This window comes from Prunus persica, chromosome G1 (genome assembly GCF_000346465.2).
Source record: "Prunus persica cultivar Lovell chromosome G1, Prunus_persica_NCBIv2, whole genome shotgun sequence".
Taxonomy (NCBI): Eukaryota; Viridiplantae; Streptophyta; class Magnoliopsida; order Rosales; family Rosaceae; genus Prunus; species Prunus persica.
This window is the reverse complement of record NC_034009.1, coordinates 19,879,834-19,903,467: the sequence shown is the minus strand read 5'-3', so window position 1 is coordinate 19,903,467 and position 23,634 is coordinate 19,879,834. Positions and strand designations below refer to the sequence as shown.

At 41.0% G+C, this 23,634-nt stretch overlaps 1 protein-coding gene and 3 long non-coding RNA genes across 4 annotated transcripts; 3 read left to right on the top strand and 1 right to left on the bottom strand.

Moving 5' to 3' along the window:
* Positions 4,220 to 6,530, top strand: LOC109948664. The gene is made up of 2 exons (XR_002271251.1): positions 4,220 to 4,410; positions 5,530 to 6,530. It is a non-coding gene; the product is annotated as an uncharacterized LOC109948664 (long non-coding RNA).
* Positions 11,372 to 13,484, top strand: LOC109948838. The gene is made up of 2 exons (XR_002271284.1): positions 11,372 to 11,565; positions 12,685 to 13,484. It is a non-coding gene; the product is annotated as an uncharacterized LOC109948838 (long non-coding RNA).
* Positions 15,518 to 17,567, top strand: LOC109946695. Its single transcript, XM_020555288.1, has 2 exons — positions 15,518 to 17,101; positions 17,460 to 17,567. The coding sequence occupies exons 1-2, from the start codon at positions 15,518 to 15,520 to the stop codon at positions 17,565 to 17,567; spliced, it is 1,692 nt and encodes a 563-aa protein (XP_020410877.1).
* On the bottom strand, positions 18,014 to 19,471 carry LOC109946582. Its single transcript, XR_002269706.1, has 2 exons — positions 19,250 to 19,471; positions 18,014 to 18,274 (listed from the first exon to the last, which is right to left on the bottom strand). It is a non-coding gene; the product is annotated as an uncharacterized LOC109946582 (long non-coding RNA).

The window sequence follows — 23,634 nt, the reverse complement described above, 5'->3', positions numbered from 1 at the left end:
ACGGGGACTGGAATGACCAATATGGAAATTTAACCGCGTATTCAATCTGGAGTCTTTTCAGACCATTCCACCTGTCAGAAATGTTGAAAATGGGCCTAGGAACCTTCTTAAGTTATGTACACGCACTTTTGAGGCCGAGGGTCAGCGTTTTGATTAAATATTTGGGGTTGAGCTATTTTATTAATTAAATATTTTTAATCGCTTAAATAGGTACTCGGGCTTTGTTGAACCCACAGGAAGGGCCCTCGAATGGTCAGGCTAGCTCAGACTCTCAGTGAGTGGACTTTTGTTTTATAAATGAATTTTATGCAATTAAAATTTTACTATTTCTCTTGAATGAATTATTTATGGTTTTGCTTTCCAAGCAATTAGTTTGAATTCAAATATTTTTATTAAATTATGTTTATGTTTAAATGTGAATGGCTTGGAAAGAAAAGGAGATGATAACAGGATTTAAGGATTTAATGAGAAATAGTATTATAATTTTCCAGGAAAAGTTTTTAAACCACCATAGGTACCCAAAATGTTGCCTTCGGATAAATTGTTACCTTCGGTCATAATGATGTCCACGGACATCCTAGTTGCATTCGATTGAGTCAGAGCGCGTTTGACATGGGGAACGTTTTAAAACAAAATGGGCCACCACCACAGGGCCCACTCACCGCCACACGCACCGCCAGCGCTTAGGTAGCTTGAAAAATTTCTAGCGACGGAAATTTCTCAAATCACCCAACAATATCTATACCTACGTGATCAGGGCAACTAGGCGAGCAACTTTTATAACTAGGCCGACCTCCAATTTGGCCGGAAAACCCTTCCAAAGTTGGACAAAATCTAGGTTTCTAATCAAACACTCATGGCTCCAAATCAATCCAAACCAACTATCAAAACAGCTAGAACACGAAAAATGGATGAAGAAGCATACATCACTCGTCGGATACCGTTGCCGGAATCGCTGAAAATGGCGACGAAAAAATCGGGATTCTTCCCCTCGTTCTAGTCGCTTCATGGCTCGAAATCGGGTCTGGAAATTTAGTGAGTTGTGTAAAGGAGGTGGAGAGGAGCGTTTCACAAGTTATGGCGTTGAATTTGATGGCCAGATGGCGCTGGAATAGCAGTAGAAACTGACAGTGTCATGCTAGATAGAGAGAGAGGGAGGAGAGAGAGTCGGGGGAGAGAAAGAAGCTACTGGGGTTTTAAAATCTAACTTTGAAATATTTACGGTTGTGCCACTGCATTTCCGTTGATCGTAACTTCTTATCAACGAGCTCTACGCAATGGTGCCCCTCAAATCCCAAAAATCCTTATGGATCGAAAAGTGACCATTGTGACCTTACTCCAAGGGCAAATTTGTAATTTCACAATTAAATATAGTAAATAAATGGTTAAAATTGGGTCAGGGTGTCACACAACAAACACAACATTAGAAAACAATTCCACTATTTTACAATTTTTTTTAATGATCCATACAAAAATAAAGAGAGCATGATCAGGGACAGACCTAGGATTTCAAATTGGGTTAGGCTAAATTTACCTTACGCACATAGCTATTAAACTTGATAGTACGAAGTGAAATTCATTGATAACATAAGACTACACCTAATCATGATGACATAATGAGTTTTACCCCACAAAACGCATGTAGTACATAGTTCTTTTATATTTTCTACGTGCATGGGTAAGTGCAATCGTTGATGCAAGAGACAAGCCAATTTCTTGAATGAGTAATTTAATTAGTTTTATAAATTACTTAATAAATAGCAATGAATTATTTTGCTAACTTAATTTTTTTAAAATTTCCAAAATTATTTTTAAAATTGTTTCAATTATTTAAAAATTCAATAAAATTAGTTAAGGTACTATATCATGTTATTAATGGCAAGTAGAAAAGCAGCTTTTGAGAAATGGCACCATGATGTAGGACCATAGATTTTCAGTATAGTTGAGAAGTGTAAGATAGCCTAGTGCATTCCAAAGCTTATTGGGGAACAAACATATGAAGTCAAAAACTTTGGTGGAACTCAAATGGTGGTTGATTTAAGAAGCACTTGTTCATGCAGACAATGGGATATCACTGGGATCCTTTGTAAGCATGCTTGTGCTGCAAATTGGGCAATTGAATGGAGATCACCTTGCTTATGTGAATGCTTGTTAAGGAGGCATTTGTTAGAGCATATGCAAAAATGGTGCATCCCATGGCAAGCCAAGATATGTGGCCTAAGTGTAACTTGGCACCTTTGCTGCCATCTAAGTACCACAATCAGCCAAGGAAGCCTAGGAAGAAGAGGATTAAGTCAGCAGCTGAACCACTCCTAACCTATAATCCTAATGCAACAAAACTACCAATGTATAATATGGAAATTAAGTGTTCAATATGCAACCAAGCTGGACATAATATGAGGAGATGTCTCAAGGCAAAGGAAGGACAATTTGGTAGTCAGGTATTTCCCACCTATGGCCTATGTCAATGCTTGTTTCAGATCATAAAAAAACTCCCAAAAGAATACTATGTCTTACTGTCTCAGCCTATGCCTCACCCTATGTCTCATTTTCAGCAAGCTTCTCAGTCTCAGCAAGCTTTATAGTCTCAGACAACTAAACCACCAGTTGACCTTCACAGAAAGAGGTTTAAGTCACCAGCAAAGAGGAAGGCTTTTTTGGAAAGGAAGAAAATGTTAGACAAATATCAAGTTTGGAGATACTGAGACAGTTGGGAATAGAAGGAATAAAATTGGCATGTATTTTGAAGACTGTTTGAACTTGTACTTTGAAGTTAATTTGGGATTCCAATGTTGCCTAGAAGTGGCATTGTCTTTTGGTTGACTAGATTTGGTATTGTCTTTTAGTTGCCCAGAATTGGCATTCTAAGGCCATCTCTAGCTATAGGGCTAAATGTAGTCCATGGCTAAAAATTTAGCCCCCCAATGTAATAACCCAAAACAAAATATTCTAAAATTAGTATTAATTTATTCTAGCAAAAAGACGACTTTGTCCTCACCTCTTTTAAGAGGGGGAAAATTTGACTTTTTGACCGAGAAGGAATTTGGGAATTCCGTTTACGCCGTTGCGTAGAGCACGGCGAAACGAGTTCGTAGACACGGAGTAGACCCGAATCGGAGTTGTAACGAAGGAGTTATGGTCAAAAGAGTCTCAGTGGCAGAACCGTAAATATTTCGAAGTTGAATTAATAAAAAGAAAATCTGTCAGCTCTCTCTCTCTCTCTCTCTCTCTCTCTCTCTCTCTCTCCCTCCCGATAGTTTCAGAAACCCATTTGGGCAGCCCCATTCCAAGCCACCCCCAACGCCGCCTCAAGCCACCCCGACCCTCCGGAACGGACCCAGAAACACCGGCCAGCTCCCGCCATCAACCTCAGGCCGTCCGCCGCCCCTGCTGCTGTCTGGAGCCGCTGAAAAACGCAGCAGTTTTGGCCGATTTTCCAGCTTCAGTTTCTCCCTCATCCGGCCACCAAATCAGTCGTGTGAGGTATCGATTTCTAGCTATTTTTCGTGCTCTAACTGATGGTTGGCTGGGTTTAGATCGATTTCACCCCTAGGTTGCTCAATTTTTGATTTGAAATCGCCCGAACTTCGGCCGCCGGAATCGGCCATTTCCGGCCAGTTTTTGGGGGTTTTCCAAGAACAAAAGTGACTCCAAATGGGGTGTTTTACCTAGGGTAGGAGTTTGGAGTCTCGGTTCCAAGATTTTTCCGGCACATCCGATCGCTTTGGACACCCGATCGGTCCCGCGTGTGGCGGCGCGTGGGCCAGGGTGGAGGCACGGCTCTGGCCAGTTTTGAGACCCTCGTGCCATCACGAGCGCGCAGGATTTTGCGGATCTCAATTCGGAGTCCGTTTGAGCCCCGAACGGATTTTCCATAATATGCGATTCCCGGTTGCAGCGTCGTCTAGCCGTTGGATCGCACCCCATTTCGGATATGTTGTTCTACATTGTTTCAGGATAGCGTAGGATTCGACGGATTGCAAATCGGAGTCCCGGATACTCCGGAATCGCGAACCCTGGGGCTAGGGTTAGGGTTTTAAGCGATAGCGCGATTTTGGCCAATCCGACCGTCCATTTCGGACCAAACTCGCAGGACATGGGTTTTACACAGTGAGGAACCTCTAGAGAATCCCAGATCGGCCATCGGAGATCGTGGACCCCACGAGGTTCCGGATCGGCCGGTCTAACAATTTATCGCATTGTAAGGTTTCCGGTCTTTTAAGGCCATTCTGGACATAGAGTTGACTTTACAATGAGAGCACGTATTTCTAGGAGCCGGGGGTCAGGGTATTTAATTTAATGTTTTTATTGAGCAGTTTAGTAATTGAATATTCATGGTTAAACAGGCATCAGAGGCCAAACTGAACCACAGGAGGGACCTTCAAGAGGTCCAGCTAGCTCGGACCAACAGTGAGTGGACCTTTCTTTTTTTTAAATGATTTTCTGAATCATTTTTATTCAGTGTGATTTATTCCTATGAATTTAAAGATTCCTTCTATACATTGCTTAGCTGAATTTGCTAAAGTTATTTGGACAACAGACTTTGAGATTTATGATTCAGAAATATCTAGCTCAGATTTTATCAGAATACAGAGGATGTCAGATTTTATCCAAGATAATTATTTTAGACCACCATGAATTATAGAAAGCAGAGTTTGAGTTTTCTATCAGATAAAAAGGGCAGCACAGTTATAAATTGAATAAAGATTCAGTTATTCATCAGATCTTTCAGAAATATTATGATATTTATATTTGATATTTTCTCAGCAGTTAATATTTTCTTAAACCACTGTGGGTACCCGGTTACAGAAACAGGTGGCTGTCAAATAAGACGATGTCTACGGACATCCAGATTGCCTTCGGTTTAGGTTGCCTTCGGATATGATGATGTCTACAGACATCCAGTTTACTTTCAGTTACGTCAGTGCACTTGACATTTGCCTCACGAGTTTTGGGGACGCCCGGACCGTGAGTGCCAGGATTGCGGATCAGGCTGACTACGGTCTCCTGAATCCTGCCAGTTAGCGGCTCGGATACACTATGTGTCGCCGAGACCTGCCAGGGGAATTGACGGATTTACAGAGGATTTGACAGTTTTACAGGGGTACACCTAGATGGTAGTTTTAAAGAAATTTCAGTGCTTTTATGCAAATATTGATTTCAGTGATTTTACTCAATATTTCCTTAGTATTGAGCATATCCTACATCTGGATATATATAGATGTATATATTATGTGAATGCTTGAATTTACCCTAATTCAGTGCAGTTTACATATTCAGTTTAGAGGAATGTCAGTGCAATTATGCAAATATTGATTTCAGTGATTTTACTTGAGTTTCTTAATATCGAGCAGTAACGGTATATATATGTTTACCTAAATGCTTTGGACTTATCATAATTCAAGTGCAGTTTAAATATTCAGTCGTATGATTATCATTATTTTACAGTGGGGGTTATTATGTTCATATACTGTTTTCTAGAACTTTATTTTGGTCCACTCACACTTTGAAATGTTTTGCGCCCCCCAGGCAGTCGAGTGTGCAGGAATCCACCACCAGGCCATCTCCTAGCTCCCACGCTATTTTCAAGCTGTAGGATTTCTTGTAACCTACTTAAATTCTTGTAAACAATTAGTAACTGCTCTGATATCTGGTTGGATTAGATAACCAGAACTGGTGAATATTTAGTTACCCTATTCTGGCAGTTGGTGTGGATTTATCAGTTTGTTTGACAGGTGGAAAATTTGGGTTTAGTCAAATTACAGGGGGGTCTCTGTCGAAATTAAAGCAGGAGTCCAGAGAAAGTTTTAACCATATTTATCTCCAGGAAGGGTAAAGAGGTCATTGTGCCCGACAATTGCCAGGTGTCGGACATGCACAGGGCTTGGCTCGAATTCCAAAGCGGACATTGGGTCGGGTCCTGTCAATTTGGTATCAGAGCATAGGTTTTACTTCCTGTAGACTTCGCACTATGTGCATCCTCGTTCTCTTTTCGAGTTGGGCCCTAATGGTGGTGGTATCCGTAAGACAATTGGACAGATATCTCGATGTAAGGAAATGAGATTTCTAAGTTGAACAGAAACTGCACCGGTATTTGAACCGGTAGAGTAATTTTTTGTTAAGAGGCTCGTCAAGAGCCGTACCTACTGTACCAAGTAGGCAGGAAGATCCAAATGTCCAGTAGACCTTGGGAGTTGATAACTCAGGGTTTAGTCAGCCAGAGATCCATCCGTGAGATAGGTGGATCCAGTGAAAAGGATTGAGAGCTATAAATTGGGATAATTGTGGTACCTAGTACTAAAAAGAGGATTAAATTGAAGGAATAGAGCCGGACATGGAGGTCTTAGTTGCTCTACAGAAGAGTAAAGTATTGGTGGGATTTAGTTAAGAAGTGATACCAGGATCCTTTGATTAATACGTAACAAGTATTTTAGAGCCGAATTTAATAGCTAGTCTTATCTGTAAGTTTACAGAAGGTGAGGATACAAGAGGTTTTGCAGCAGAATAGAGAATAATAATTGGATCCGAGTTCCATACACTGTTTTCTACTAAAAGAGATCTGAAAGTAAGAGGTAATACCTAGTTGCGATAAGGTTAAAAGCCTTTCCCCCCCCAAGATATTGTGATCAGTTAGTGGTTAATTAACTTTGGTGCCGTGATAATGTCTGCCTCAGCCAGATAATGGGTAGACCATGAGGTGCACTCTGTGCACAGTATTTGAATATAGGTAATACTAATCAGGAGGAATTTAAGAGGGGTGTCTACAGTGGTGATTATAGTCTCCGATCACCGAATGGCCGCAGATACGGAAAGTACCGATCTGGATTTAGTTCCAGTGAAAGTACCAGTCAAGATAGTCATATTGGCAATTGTTCTGGGGTTGGTATAGCCAGGAGTGTTGGAAGACAATTGTTATCAGTCTCTAACAGGAGAAGTTGCCCTATTGTGCCAAGTGTGGAAGGCATTATTCCGGGCCCTACTAGAGGAGTATTATGGGAGAATAAGATGATGGATAGTCTAAGCCTTTCAAAAGGGATTGCCGCTGTTCCCTTAGTATTAAAAGATCATTTCTGCAGCAAAACAAGTATGCAAGGTAAGTTACCGAAAATACCACAGTTTATGGGAGTTCTGTTTAGCGATGGGCCCAGAGCAGTATGGCTAGTTGAGGAAGCAGTCAACCATGAGGTTATGTGGCAACAGTTTTAAGCCGCAGGTAGACAGTATATTATATCTCAGTAGGAAGCATGAGCATTATTTACTGTAGATACAGATTGAATTCCTCTCCGGCATGGTTGACTGGAGATCATCCTAGAGTTGGATTACTCTGACCAGATACAGTGTTACAGACTTACTTTTTATTGGGAGATTGGGTTTATGTTTGAGCTCGCTCCAGGAAGTGAGCCTTTTTTCTCCGGTAAAGTATAAAGGAATACTAATAAGTTGAATGAGTTAAAGACTAATAAGGAATATTTGCCGGAAATGATAACGAAGAAGGTCATTCAGCTTAGCGCTTTCCTCAGTGAAGTGTTCTAGTGTTATTTAAGGAAAGGAGATGTCATCATGAAGTTATACATGGACACAAGGTAGCAAGATAAGATCACAGTACAGAAATAAAATCCCTTAGGAACAGAGAATTATAAAAAGAAAGAAAAGATACAAAAATTGTGATATTGATTGCAAGGTAAGGTAAGCAATCAGGGAAGGAAGCTGATGAGAGCAGACAACCAGCTCATCAATTCTCCTAGTCTAGAAGGACCTCAGGAGATTAGAGCATAAGGCCGCCTTCACGATTCCCTGATCTTGCTGAAACATGATCAGTGATAGTCTTGCTTCCTGAGTGGATGATCAGAGATAGTCTTGCTTCTCGGGCATATTGAGTGCTTATTGATAAGAAAAACAAGTAGATATCGCATCACTGGTATGAAGTAAATTGGATGTCTTCTGCAAAGAAGTTTCATTAGTAACACATTTATACACAAGTACAATGAAGAGGTAGAATCAGTGAATTTCAAATTAACCATAGGAAAATTGCGAGATTCTCGGGGTACTTTTGACAAAGTAGCTCCGTGAAATCCGTAAAGCAAGATCGGCTTGACGAAGATAATCCGCTGAAATGCCGAAAGTACCGACAGCATTATTAGAGGCCACGTGAAGTTTTGGACTCTTGTGAAAGAGAAAAATAATGTGGGGATTCGATAAGATTTTGGAATCCGAAAAGCTGCCACATTTTCATCTATAGATATTGCCTTCGTAAAACTTGATTGAGCAACAGCATTTCAGCTCAACTTTCTTCAGTGTTTACAAGACTTTCTTAGAAACCTTCTTAGAATGGCTTCCTCTTCTTCCTGCCCAAATTATTTCAATTTAAATGATGTTCCCACAACAGTTAGTGACGCTACAGTTTGGCGTCCATCCTTTGTATCCAACAATCGTCATCTCACAGTTAATGATTCGGTGATGATGAATGATGCTACTGCTGTCATAGTAGCTAAGAATTGTATTACTCCAATGGATGAAATGCTAATGACAGGGAGGTCTGAGGAAGAGGCCATGCATGACTCAATGGCTTTTAGCATTCAGAGTGCTGTTTCTGTTTCAAACATGGCTAATCGTTTGCGGGCTAGAGCAAACGAGGTTCAGCAGCTAACAACTGAAAATTCGTCTCTTCAAAGAAGGCTTCATGAGTCTCAACAGGAAGTTGAGAAACTCAAAGGAGAGAACAACTCTTTGTTGAAACTGGTGAGTTCGTACTCCGATGATACACTGAGAAGGCTAAACATGCTGCAGGTCTCCAATGAAAGAATTTTGGGAGACCACGAGAGACTTATGGCTAGGCTTAAGAGGCGTCGTCCTCTTCCTTCAGAGGCTTCCAGAACCTAATGTAATTTATAGATTCTACAGAACCTGCACCTTCTTTGCAGGTGGAAAAAATCTATCTGTTATATGTTCCTTTCGTACTATAATAATTGAGCAGGTTAAGTTCAGAATCTTAGTAAAAGGTTGAATTAGATGTTATGAAAAGCAAAAGTTTAAAACAGAAATCTTACAAGGAGCTTCTTATGATGAAAGGAACAGTAGGAATTATCAGTAAGGAATAGCTCCGCAACAAGAATCAATAATGTTCTTATAATCACTTTCGATTTCTGAAAGGAAGAAGCAGTAACTTACAATGGATTGGGTGTTCAGTCTCCTTGAACATAGAGAAAGCAGGGTGGAGTGTAGGAAATTAAGGATCGATTCAATAAGTCTGCATATGTTCCGCAGGTGAGAACCAAGTATAATCTGAAACAAACTGGCAAGGATTTTCACAGATAAGATCTTGTAATGCTATGGAATACAACTCCCTATGATTTAGATCAAGAAACCCCGGTTAAGATCCAGTTGAACTCAGCTAAAGGAAGCTTTTAGAAATTAATTACAGTCTAATACTACAATTCACCCCAGACAGATGCTCAATTTAAGAGAATGATTCAAATTTTAGGGGAATTGTTGGGGTGTTGTATCCTATAGTTTTGGAGTGATTGGGGTTACCATTTGAGACGGTGTATACCTCAAATGACAATTGTCAGCTAAACTGAACTTCCTTAGCTTACAAATCTCACATTGCCACTAGTCTCTATAATTAAAATATTTCTAATTGCTACTCAATATGAGGCATGATATAGACCACTCAAGTGGAAAGATGGAATAGAAGACAGAGTTTCTTGGTATCTGGAAGTGTTGTACAAACTACAGAAACCTATTGGATTAACTGGTAAAAGCCTCAAGCGACCCAGGATTGACAGGAAGTTATACAAATACTAGAAGAAGGATCTTCAGTTGGGTATTCTTCAATTTCTATCACCTATAGAAGAGGTAGTGAAATTGAAGGAAACAAGGAAGTCAAATCCTAGCATTATCAGACCCAATGAGAATATAGAATGTGTGGGAAACAAGCAGTTTAGATTTTGGTATAGGAAGTGTTTAGCATAGTAACCCCAGTAGCAAATACAGGAACAGTTCTTCTCCCCTTTGAATGACAGGGAGGTAAATTTCGAGGACGAAATTTTTATAAGGGGGGTAGATTGTAATAACCCAAAATAAAATATTCTAAAATTAGTATTAATTTATTCTAGCAAAAAGACGACTTTGTCCTCACCTCTTTTAAGAGGGGGAAAAATTGACTTTTTGACCGAGAAGAAATTTGGGAATTCCGTTTACGCCGTTGCGTAGAGCACGGCGAAACGAGTTCGTAGACACGGAGTAGACCCGAATCGGAGTTGTAACGAAGGAGTTATGGTCAAAAGAGTCTCAGTGGCAGAACCGTAAATATTTCGAAGTTGAATTAATAAAAAGAAAATCTGTCAGCTCTCTCTCTCTCTCTCTCTCTCTCTCTCTCTCTCTCTCTCTCTCTCTCTCTCCCTCCCGATAGTTTCAGAAACCCATTCGGGCAGCCCCATTCCAAGCCACCCCCAACGCCGCCTCAAGCCACCCCGACCCTCCGGAACGAACCCAGAAGCACCGGCCAGCTCCCGCCATCAACCTCAGGCCGTCCGCCGCCCCTGCTGCTGTCTGGAGCCGCTGAAAAACGCAGCAGTTTTGGCCGATTTTCCAGCTTCAGTTTCTCCCTCATCCGGCCACCAAATCAGTCGTGTGAGGTATCTATTTCTAGCTATTTTTCGTGCTCTAACTGATGGTTGGCTGGGTTTAGATCGATTTCACCCTTAGGTTGCTCAATTTTTGATTTGAAATCGCCCGAACTTCGGCCGCCGGAATCGGCCATTTCCGGCCAGTTTTTGGGGGTTATCCAAGAACAAAAGTGACTCCAAATGGGGTGTTTTACCTAGGGTAGGAGTTTGGAGTCTCGGTTCCAAGCTTTTTCCGGCACACCCGATCGCTTTGGACACCCGATCGGTCCGCGCGTGTGGCGGCGCGTGGGCCAGGGTGGAGGCACGGCTCTGGCCAGTTTTGAGACCCTCGTGCCATCACGAGCGCGCAGGATTTCGCGGATCTCAATTCGGAGTCCGTTTGAGCCCCGAACGGATTTTCCATAATATGCGTTTCCCGGTTGCAGCGTCGTCTAGCCGTTGGATCGCACCCCATTTCGGATATGTTGTTCTACATTGTTTCAGGATAGCGTAGGATTCGACGGATTGCAAATCGGAGTCCCGGATACTCCGGAATCGCGAACCCTGGGGCTAGGGTTAGGGTTTTAAGCGATAGCGCGATTTTGGCCAATCCGACCGTCCATTTCGGACCAAACTCGCAGGACATGGGTTTTACACAGTGAGGAACCTCTAGAGAATCCCAGATCGGCCATCGGAGATCGTGGACCCCACGGGGTTCCGGATCGGCCGGTCTAACAATTTATCGCATTGTAAGGTTTCCGGTCTTTTAAGGCCATTCTGGACATAGAGTTGACTTTACAATGAGAGCACGTATTTCTAGGAGCCGGGGGTCAGGGTATTTAATTTAATGTTTTTATTGAGCAGTTTAGTAATTGAATATTCATGGTTAAACAGGCATCAGAGGCCAAACTGAACCACAGGAGGGACCTTCAAGAGGTCCAGCTAGCTCGGACCAGCAGTGAGTGGACCTTTCTTTTTTTTAAATGATTTTCTGAATCAGTTTTATTCAGTGTGATTTATTCCTATGAATTTAAAGATTCCTTCTATACATTGCTTAGCTGAATTTGCTAAAGTTATTTGGACAACAGACTTTGAGATTTATGATTCAGAAATATCTAGCTCAGATTTTATCAGAATACAGAGGATGTCAGATTTTATCCAAGATAATTATTTTAGACCACCATGAATTATAGAAAGCAGAGTTTGAGTTTTCTATCAGATAAAAAGGGCAGCACAGTTATAAATTGAATAAAGATTCAGTTATTCATCAGATCTTTCAGAAATATTATGATATTTATATTTGATATTTTCTCAGCAGTTAATATTTTCTTAAACCACTGTGGGTACCCGGTTATAGAAACAGGTGGCCGTCAAATAAGACGATGTCTACGGACATCCAGATTGCCTTCGGTTTAGGTTGCCTTCGGATATGATGATGTCTACAGACATCCAGTTTACTTTCAGTTACGTCAGTGCACTTGACATTTGCCTCACGAGTTTTGGGGACGCCCGGACCGTGAGTGCCAGGATTGCGGATCAGGCTGACTACGGTCTCCTGAATCCTGCCAGTTAGCGGCTCGGATACACTATGTGTCGCCGAGACCTGCCAGGGGAATTGACGGATTTACAGAGGATTTGACAGTTTTACAGGGGTACACCTAGATGGTAGTTTTAAAGAAATTTCAGTGCTTTTATGCAAATATTGATTTCAGTGATTTTACTCAATATTTCCTTAGTATTGAGCATATCCTACATCTGGATATATATAGATGTATATATTATGTGAATGCTTGAATTTACCCTAATTCAGTGCAGTTTACATATTCAGTTTAGAGGAATGTCAGTGCAATTATGCAAATATTGATTTCAGTGATTTTACTTGAGTTTCTTAATATCGAGCAGTAACGGTATATATATGTTTACCTAAATGCTTTGGACTTATCATAATTCAAGTGCAGTTTAAATATTCAGTCGTATGATTATCATTATTTTACAGTGGGGGTTATTATGTTCATATACTGTTTTCTAGAACTTTATTTTGGTCCACTCACACTTTGAAATGTTTTGCGCCCCCCAGGCAGTCGAGTGTGCAGGAATCCACCACCAGGCCATCTCCTAGCTCCCACGCTATTTTCAAGCTGTAGGATTTCTTGTAACCTACTTAAATTCTTGTAAACAATTAGTAACTGCTCTGATATCTGGTTGGATTAGATAACCAGAACTGGTGAATATTTAGTTACCCTATTCTGGCAGTTGGTGTGGATTTATCAGTTTGTTTGACAGGTGGAAAATTTGGGTTTAGTCAAATTACAGGGGAGTCTCTGTCGAAATTAAAGCAGGAGTCCAGAGAAAGTTTTAACCATATTTATCTCCAGGAAGGGTAAAGAGGTCATTGTGCCCGACAATTGCCAGGTGTCGGACACGCACAGGGCTTGGCTCGAATTCCAAAGCGAAAATTGGGTCGGGCCCTGTCACCCAAAATATTAATTTTTTTTATAGAATAGTGCAAGGCTAAATTTTTCCATCTCCAGCCATGCAGGGCTATATTTTAGGGTCCTTTATATTTTATTATTTTCAGAAAGGGGAGTGGGGAGAGCTTTAATGATTGGCTGTTGAGAAGGACATGGATGGGGCCCACTATAATTTTGGCCTAGGCCAAAGCTGGGCTACATTTGGCCCGGTTGGAGGGCTAAAGGGCCAAATGTGGCCCTCTAAATTTGGCCAAAATTGTATTTAGCCCATGGCAGGAGATGAGTTTTGCATTAATTTAAGGCTATATTTGGGATATAGCCCATGGCTGGAGATAGCCTAATGTTGATATTTTGTTGAACTGGAATTGCCATTGCCAATGTTGATATGAATTATGTATTTTGAACTGGATGAATGATGTTAATTATGAATGCTATGAACTATAGCTATGTTTATGTCAATGGTTTTTTAATTTTTTTTTTGTAACTCTTAACTGTATGATGTGAATGCTTGTTATGATTATAACTACCAATGTTGAATGCTTTTAGGTGTGAATTATTTGAGCTCTAAATTTGTATTTTGAACTCTAACTTCGTGATGTTGGGCATAAATTATTTGAGCTCTAAGTAGAAATGTTTTTCTCAAACTTCACTAACTTCATTACTTGGGGTTAAAAAACCAACTTCATTACTTCAACTGTACATTGCGTCTATTTTACGTAACATTGCCTAGTCTACTTTACATGCCTCAGCTTGAGGACTTCACAAAAACCACAACAACCCATAAAATAAACAGAGCAACCCGGAGCTTCCTTTCTCTTGCTCGCATACACTCAACATCCTGTTCCAGTTGTCTCATTCTCCTCTAAGTCAAGCCATCACACCCTTCTTATGTGGAGGCATCTCATCATCAACCCAATAGAAAAACCTACAACTGTTATTTCTCCGCTGCAAAGACAAGCCAAATTTCATAAATTTCAAACATTACAAGCAAAAGCATAGCACTATCACACCATCACTTACCCCTGATTTTGAACAGACAGGGAACCTCCTCATTGGGTTCAATTCAGTCCATGAGGTTTGAAGCCGAGCCACTTTCCCACAGTGGCAACAAGGTGCTATAATGTGGGCCTCTTCTCCAAATGAAGGTTCGGGTCTCATCTTTAGTTTCAGTTACAAAAAGGAAGGATGTTAGTATGAAAATAGTGTTGTCATTTCCTAGACTCTAGCATAAGTTGAAAATTAGTGTGTGAAGAATTGTTACTGGACGTTTTGGCACAACTCATTCAACCCCATACATCCGAGGCTTGACTTGATCGATATGAGAAACTGATTTCAGGTAAATCATGACATAATCATGCATTCATTATAGGATTCCTAATTGGAGTTATTTTCACTCAAAGTATTTTTATCTTAATCTTATTTTTAATAGGATTAGATTTTATCTCTTGAGATTACTTTCCTACTTGATTGGTCTAATTAGTTTGTTTTAGGAGATATTGTTTCTCCCACAAAGATTGGTTGTTTGGCATCGTCATTTAGAGTCCATACTTGATCAAAATTGATATTCATGATTGATACTATTTGTAGTCTCATGTTTGGCGTCCTTACAGGAAGTTGATATTGAATCAAAGTTATTATTCATAATGGCACAGTAGTGTGGCTTGTGTTTTGACGTGATTGACTTGAGTCCATATGGGACCAAGTTTGAGAATCACATTTGAATAAGAATTGTTGGTCTATTGGGTTTCTCTCTTTCTAGAGATAACTTGCTTTGAATAAAACGTGTGTCTTGTTTATTATATAAGCAGCTTTTGTTATTTTGTGTTGTAGAAAAGAATTCTTAAGTAAAAGTTGTTGTGCACATATTTGAGATAAATCATCAAGTGTTCCATGTTTTACTTGGTGATTTATCAAACACTTTAATCATTCATATTGCATTCATATGCATGTCGGTGAATCATACGGTTGAGTGCACCAAGACCGTGGTGGCGGTTTCCCTCCGGCGAGCTTGAAGCAATCGTGGCCAGTATTGCGTTCAACATAAGGAGTGTCGAAGATCATCCCGTGACAGAAGTTGAGTTACGAAGAAGTCGGTAAACATTATCTAGAATGAGTCTAGGATAAGTATGTGAGTACTTCTTGTAATCATCATTCTATAGTGGATTTGAGTTGGACTGAGGAGTCCCGTGGATTTTCCCCAGAGGTGGGGTTTTACCACGTAAAATAATTCTCTACGTGTTCTTTTATTTTAAGCTTTGCACATCTCAGGATTGATAACTAATATCAATCCTGCTTCAAAGGTTGATCATTATTTATTGCAAAAAATTCGAATTAGCTTGTTTAACATTCTCTAGGCATATATAGATATCCTACAGGTATTTTCAATTGGCATCAGAGCAGGTTGCTGGACATACTCAGTAAGATCTAATATACCTTATGATGGATCGTGCCTCGGGCTCAATTGCACATCCACCATATTTTGATGGCAACAACTATGGCGCTTGGAAGGCCAAAATGAAGTCGTTTCTTTGGTCCTTAGATGAACGTGTATGGAGTACAGTGGTTCATGGATTTCCTAAACCCACAAAGAAAATCGGAAAAGGAGATGAAGAAACCACAATCCTCAAAGCTAGAGAGGAGTGGACCACTGCAGAAGTCACACACAGCACTAATAATCAAAAGGGGTTAAATGCTTTATGTACTGCTGTCTCTTCAGATCAATTTGAATATATATCTGGTTGTGATACTTCTAAGGAAGCTTGGGATATTTTGCAGGTTACTCATGAAGGAACAGATACTGTCAAGGGAGCCAAGCTTCAAATGCATACTTTACAGTTTGAGACACTCATGATGGATGAGAATGAAACTTTTTCTGAATTTTATGCTAAACTATGTGTAATTGTGAATGCTTGTTCAAGTTTAGGTGAAAAAATTCCAGAAGACAGGGTTGTGAAAAAGATTTTGAGATCCTTGCCTCAACGATTTCAACCAAAGATCACGGCTATTGAAGAGATCCGTGACTTGAACACCTTGAAAGTTCAAGAACTCATAGGGTCCATACAAACCTATGAGATGAAACATCTAGCTCCTAAAAAGAGCAAAAACGTTGCTTTCAAGGTTGTGAATGAAGAAGATGATGGGCATTCAAAGGAAGATTGCAGTGATGACGAATTAACAATTCTCACAAGACGATTCATGAACTTTCTCAAGAATCAGGATCCAAGGAGTCGAGATTCAAAAGGTATAAATTCTAAAAATAGGTTTGTTAACTATACTGATGGTGGGTCTAAATTTCGCAGGTCAAATGAACGAAAGAATCCAAGAGAAAAGGTCCAATGTTTCGAATGTGAAGGCTATGGACACATATCTTCGGAATGTGCCAACACCTTAAAGAAACAAAAGGATGGCAAGAATAAGGCAATGCATACTACTTGGAGTGATAGTGAATCGGAATGCGAGAATGATGAAAAGACGGTTGCACTCATAACCACAGTTAGCTTGGATGAATCACATGAGGATGATGATTGTAAAGAAGTTGCTATGCTGAAGCTGAAAAATTGCAGGATTGCAAACGAGCTTCAATCCCCTGATGCAGATTCCGAAAAGGTAAGTGCAGGTATGAACGAAAAATTGATGTTTTTGCAGAAAAAATTGACTGATCAGAATAAATTAATTGCTTCTCTAACTTCTGACAACAAAGCCCTTGAACTTGAACTTAAAAATTCAAAGGAAAGGATTGTTTCTTTAACCATTGGTGCAGAAAAAATTGACAAGATGATTAGCATGGGACGAAGAGATGGTGACAAACGAGGCTTGGGATTTCAACCAAGTAATAAGTCTTCCGCTGTGTCTAAAACAAAGTTTGTCAAATCCACTTCACCTATTGAACCTTCTGCCGCTCATGAAGTCAAAAAATTTATTCCAATTTGTCACTTTTGCGGAACTCGTGGGCACATAAGACCAAGATGCAATAAGCTTCGAAACGAATTTGTTCATTCAAATTCTCATGGCATGGGTGGAAAAGTAAGTATCCAACATAAGATTTCAAATCTTATGAAAGAGGTAAACCGCTTATCCAAACTATCTTCTTTTCATTATTTGCCGTCAACTAAGACAAAGTTAGTGTGGAGGAAAAAGGAAAATCATAATTGTATGTTTGCCTCCACTAATGTTGTGCATGAACCCGTTGCTTTAGAAAATTTGGATCTTAAATGTCTTGTTGCAAAACCCTTGGATAATCTTCGATTTGACACTCTTAGAAAATCTTTAGGTATTTGTTCTTTTGAATAATTGTTTGCATGCATGCCAAAAGACTCCAGCTATTCTCTTATCTGTTTTTGAAATTTGTTTAAATTCTAAGTATTTTGTTCAGCACATGCAGGGATTGATAAGCTATATCAATCCTACTGACCTCTGGAAGTTTTTGCTGATCTTAGACTGGATTTTTGGCGTTGGATCACATTGGCAGATTAAGATTGGGTTTATGTGAATGGTTCTCGACTGTCTTTGTTTTTTTTTTAAATTCAATTAAATGCTCTTTATATTATATCTCATGTCTCTCATTTAGCACATACACTCTAATCTTGTTTAATTTTTGAATGAATCCTCATCTTGCCCTTGTCTTGATACTAGATTTGCATTATACTTTTTGCTACTGAGCTCACTTTTTTGTAACATCTCTTTAATTAAAAGAAAAGTAAAATAAGTGTTTGATCCTTGCCAAGTAACCGGGCCTCTTGTCTAACCAACGTCGAGGCTCGCGTCAAAAAGCTTTGATCTTATACACTTTGTTCTTCTTTGTAGCCTACATGACTCAGGTTAGTACATCCTAGGTGACAGGACTCGACCCAATTTCCGCTTTGGAATCCGAGCCGAATCCTGTGCGTGTCCGACACCTGGCGAATGCCGGGCACGAATGACCTTTTTACCCTTTTCTTAAACAAATTTCTTAAAATTTACTTTCGACTTCTGCCGAAAATCCGGCAGAGTCTACCCTGTATTTTGACCAAACACAAAGTCTTCCACCTGTCAAACAGTCTCAAAAATCCTACCAGTTCCTTATGTTCAACAAGATCTCAGAGCATTTCTATACAAATTTACAGGATTTACAAAAGAGTTACAACGAACTCCTACACTTTGGTGGTGGGTCGGAAGCTAGGATGATGGCCCGAGTGGTTTCCTTCGTTCTTCTACGGCCTGGGGGGCGCAAAACATTAAAAGTGTGAGTGGACCAAAATAGAGTTCTCAAACAGTGTATGAACATAATAACCCCCACTGTAAAAACAATGATAATCATAAAACTGAATATGTAAACTGCACTGAATTAGGGTAAATTCAAGCATTCACATAAATATATACATCTATATATATATCCAGATGTAGGATATGCTCAATACCAAGGAAATATTGAGTAAAATCACTGAAATCAATATTTGCATAAAAGCACTGAAATTTCTTTAAAACTACTACCTAGGTGTACCCCTGTAAAACTGTCAAATCCTCTGTAAATCCGTCAATTCCCCTAGCAGGTCTCGGCGACACATAGTGTATCCGAGCCGCAAACTGGCAGGATTCAGGAGACCGTAGTCAGCCTGATCCGCAATCCTGGCACTCACGGTCCGGGCGTCCCCAAAACTCGTGAGGCAAATGTCAAGTGCACTGACGTAACTGAAAGTAAACTGGATGTCTGTAGACATCATCATATCCGAAGGCAACATAAACCGAAGGCAATCTGGATGTCCGTAGACATCGTCTTATTTGACGGCAACCTGTTTCTGTAACCGGGTACCCACAGTGGTTTAAGGAAATATTAACTGCTGAGAAAATATCAAATATAAATATCATAATATTTCTGAAAGATCTGATGAATAACTGAATCTTTATTCAATCTATAACTGTGCTGCCCTTTCTATCTGATAGAAAACTCAAACTCTGCTTTCTATAATTCATGGTGGTCTAAAATAATTATCTTGGATAAAATCTGACATCCTCTGTATTCTGATAAAATCTGAGCTAGATATTTCTGAATCATAAATCTCAAAGTCTGTTGTCCAAATAACTTTAGCAAAATCAGCTAAGCAATGTATAGAAGGAATCTTTAAATTCATAGGAATAAATCACACTGAATAAAACTGATTCAGAAAATCATAAAAAAAAGAAAGGTCCACTCACTGCTGGTCCGAGCTAGCTGGACCTCTTGAAGGTCCCTCCTGTGGTTCAGTTTGGCTTCTGATGCCTGTTTAACCATGAATATTCAATTACTAAACTGCTCAATAAAAACATTAAATTAAATACCCTGACCCCCGGCTCCTAGAAATACGTGCTCTCATTGTAAAGTCAACTCTATGTCCAGAATGGCCTTAAAAGACCGGAAACCTTACAAAGCGATAAACTGTTAGACCGGCCGATCCGGAACCCCGTGGGGTCCACGATCTCCGATGGCCAATCTGGGATTCTCTAGAGGTTCCTCACTGTGTAAAACCCATGCCCTGCGAGTTTGGTCCGAAATGGACGGTCGGTTAAAACCCTAACCCTAACCCCAGGGTTCGCGATTCAAGAGTATCCGGGACTCCGATTTGCAATCCGTCGAATCCTACACTATCCTGAAACAATGTAGAACAACATATCCGAAATGGGGTGCGATCCAACGGCTAGACGACACTGTACCCGGGAATCGCATATTATGGAAAATCCGTTCGGGGCTCAAACGGACTCCGAATTGAGTTCCGCGAAATCCTACGCGCTCGTGATGGCACAAGGGTCTCAAAACTGGCCAGAGCCTTGCCACCACCCTGGCCCACGGGCCACCACACGCGCGGACCGATTGGGTGTCCAAAGCGATTCGGGTGTGCCGAAAAACAATCTTGGAACCGAGACTCCAAACTCCTACCCTAGGTAAAACACCCCATTTGGAGTCACTTTTGTTCTTGGACAACCCCCGAAAAGTGGCTGAAAAGGGCCGATTCCGGCGGCCGAAGTTCGGCCAATTTCAAATCGAAAATTAAGCAACCTAAAGGTGAAATCGATCTAAACCCAGCCAACCATCAGTTAGAGCACGAAAAATAGCTAGAAATCGATACCTCACACGACTGATTTGGTGTCCGGATGAGGGAGAAACTGAGGTTGGAAAATCGGCCAAAACTGCTGCATTTTCCAGCAGTTTCCAGCGGCTCCAGCAGGGGCGGCGGACGGGCTGAGGTTGCTGGCGGGAGCTGGCCGGTGCTGCTGGGTCCGTTCCGGAGGGTCGGGGTGGCTTGGAAGGTGGCTGCCCTTCTGGTTTTTCTGAACTATCGGGAGGGAGAGAGAGAGGGAGAGAGAGAGAGAGAGAATGAGAGAGTGAGAGAAGAAAACAGATTTAAAAAAAATGATCTCCCAAAATTTCCATTTTGCCCTCGTGAGTATTTTGACCGTAACTTCTTCATTACAACTCCGGTTCGGGTCTACTCCATGTCTACAAACTCGTTTCGCCGTGCTCTACGCAACGGCATAAGCGGAATTGCCAAATTCTTTTCCGATCAAAAAGTCAAATTTTCCCCTTTTTAAAATATGCGAGGGCAAAATCGTCTTTTGGCTCTCAATTTTTAGATATTTTGGTTTGGGTTCTTACAATATCTACCCCCCTTAAGAAAATTTCGTCCTCGAAATTTACGTACCTGTTACTCGAAGAGATACGGGTACTGTTCCCGCATCTGGTCCTCAGGTTCCCAGGTAGCCTCTTCCATAGTGTGGCTCCTCCATAAAACTTTCACAAGAGGGATCTCTCTCGAGCGCAAAACTTGCATCTTTCGATCTAACATTTGCACTGGCTGCTCTACATAAGTCAAATCTTCTTGCAACTCTATCGGTTGCTCCTCCAGTACATGAGATGGGTCTGGAATGTACTTCCGGAGCATCGAGACATGAAACACATCATGCAGCCGAGATAAATCTGAAGGTAAAGCAAGTCTGTAGGCTACTGGGCCTACCCGTTCTACAACCTCATACGGGCCAATATAACGAGGACTTAGCTTTCTTCGCTTTCCAAATCTTACTACGCCTTTCCAAGGCGAAAGCTTCAGGAATACCCAATCTCCTACTTCAAACTGGAGGTCTTTCCTCCTGTTATCTGCATAACTCTTCTGTCTATCCTGGGCTATTTTTAGCCTTTCTCGGATTATCTTCACCTGTTCTTTCGTCCGCTCAACATCATCTGCCACTTCCAGTCGGTTTTCACCGACTTCATCCCAATAAAATGGAGTTCTGCATTGTTTTCCATATAAAGCATCAAAGGGTGACATTTTAATACTTGCCTGGTAGCTGTTATTATACGCAAACTCCATGAGTGGCAATTTCTCATCCCAGTCATTTCTGAACTGCAATGCACAAGCTCTCAACATATCTTCTAGAGTCTGAATCGTCCTCTCAGACTGACCATCCGTCTGAGGATGAAAAGCAGTACTGAACTGTAACCGGGTTCCAAAAGCTTCATGCAACTTTGTCCAGAATCGTGAGGTAAACCGTGGATCTCGATCAGAAGTGATCGAAACTGGTACTCCATGAAGTCTTACTATCTCATCAATAAAGAGCTGGGCCAACTTATTTAAAGTATAATTTGCTCTTACTGGTAAGAAATGAGCAGATTTCGTAAGTCGATCCACAATCACCCACACTCCATCATACTTATTTCGTGTTCGGGGAAGCTTGAACACGAAATCCATAGTTATATGCTCCCACTTCCACTCCGGAATCGGAAGAGGCTGTAACAGGCCAGACGGTTTCTGTCGTTCCGCTTTCACCTGCTGACAGATTAGACACTTTCTGACATACTCTGCTATCTCCTTTTTCATGAAAGGCCACCAGTAGTGTTCTCTCAGCGTGTGGTACATCTTAGTACTCCCGGGATGCATAGCAAAAGCTGAGCTGTGGGCTTCTTCAAGAATTTCCCTCTTCAGAGCTTCATCATGAGGAACATACAATCTGTTACCCAGCATTAAAGCTCCATCGTTCCTCACTGAACAGTCTGTTCTAGTGCCATTCTCCACTTCTGCTCGAAGAGTACAAATTAAAGGATCCTCTGCTTGAGCTGCTATTATGCGTTCCACCAATATGGTCGCACCCGGAGAGTAGCTAACAATGCTCCCTGGTCATCTACATCCAGCTCAACTCTAAGCTTTCTCAATTCAACCATAAATGGGTCATACCTTCCTCGGAGATAAGCTACTGAACCAGATGATTTCCTGCTAAGTGCATCAGCTACTACATTAGCTTTCCCCGGATGATGCTCTATGGTACAATCGTAGTCTTTGATCAGCTCTAACCATCTCCTTTGTCTTAAATTCAACTCCTTCTGAGTGAATAAATACTTTAAACTCTTATGATCTGTGAAAATCTGACAGGTAACTCCGTACAGGTAGTGTCTCCAGATTTTCAAAGCAAATACTACTGCTGCTAGCTCCAAATCATGCACAGGGTAATTCAACTCATGCTTCTTCAACTGTCTAGAAGCATAAGCGATCACCCGACCATGCTGCATCAGTACACATCCAAGACCCTGTTTGGAGGCATCACTGTAAATCACAAAGTTACCACTGTCATCTGGAAGCGTCAATACTGGAGCAGTAGTTAACCTGGTTTTAAGCTCATCAAAACTTTTCTCACACTCCTTTGACCATTCGAACTTAACTCCCTTCCTAGTCAAACGGGTGAGAGGCGCCGCTATCATAGAAAAACCTTCTACAAAGCGACGATAATAACCAGCTAACCCCAGAAAACTCCGTACCTCTGTAACACTGGTTGGCTGCGGCCAATTCACTACTGCCTCAACCTTCTGAGGATCAACATAAACACCGTCTGCAGAAATAACATGCCCTAAGAAATTTACTCTATCTAGCCAGAACTGGCACTTACTGAACTTAGCAAACAATTTCTTCCTCCTCAGCGTCTTCAGTACCAGTTCTAAATGCTTCATATGCGCCTTCCGACTCTTGGAGTACACCAGAATATCATCTATGAATACAATGACAAAGCGATCCAAATAACGTCGGAACACTCTGTTCATCAAATCCATAAACGCAGCTGGGGCATTCGTCAATCCGAATGGCATTACTAAAAACTCATAATGCCCATACCTGGTGCGGAAAGCTGTCTTAGGTACATCTTCTTCTTTGATCCGTAACTGATGGTACCCCGATCTCAAATCAATCTTGGAAAATACCTTAGCACCCCTCAACTGATCAAATAAATCATCAATACGGGGTAGCGGATACTTATTCCTCACTGTGACTTTATTCAGTTGCCTGTAATCGACACATAACCTCATGGTACCATCCTTTTTCTTCACAAACAATACTGGGGCACCCCAAGGAGAAAAACTAGGTCGGATGAAGCCCTTGTCTACTAACTCCTGCAGCTGCACCTTCAACTCCTTTAGTTCTGCAGGTGCCATCCTGTAAGGTGCCTGTGATATAGGGCTTGTTCCTGGCATGAGTTCAATAGTGAACTCGATCTCCCGATGGGAAGGTAACCCAGGAAGATCATCCGGGAATACATCTGGAAAATCCCGAACTACTGGTATATCC

Bases quoted from the DNA above. Each gene is read 5' to 3' on its own strand.
- LOC109946695 (XM_020555288.1), top strand. From the start codon at position 15,518: ATGGATCGTGCCTCGGGCTCAATTGCACATCCACCATATTTTGATGGC. The intron at 17,102-17,459 runs GTAAGTATCCAA...CAGCACATGCAG, and splicing joins CTCATGGCATGGGTGGAAAA to GGATTGATAAGCTATATCAA.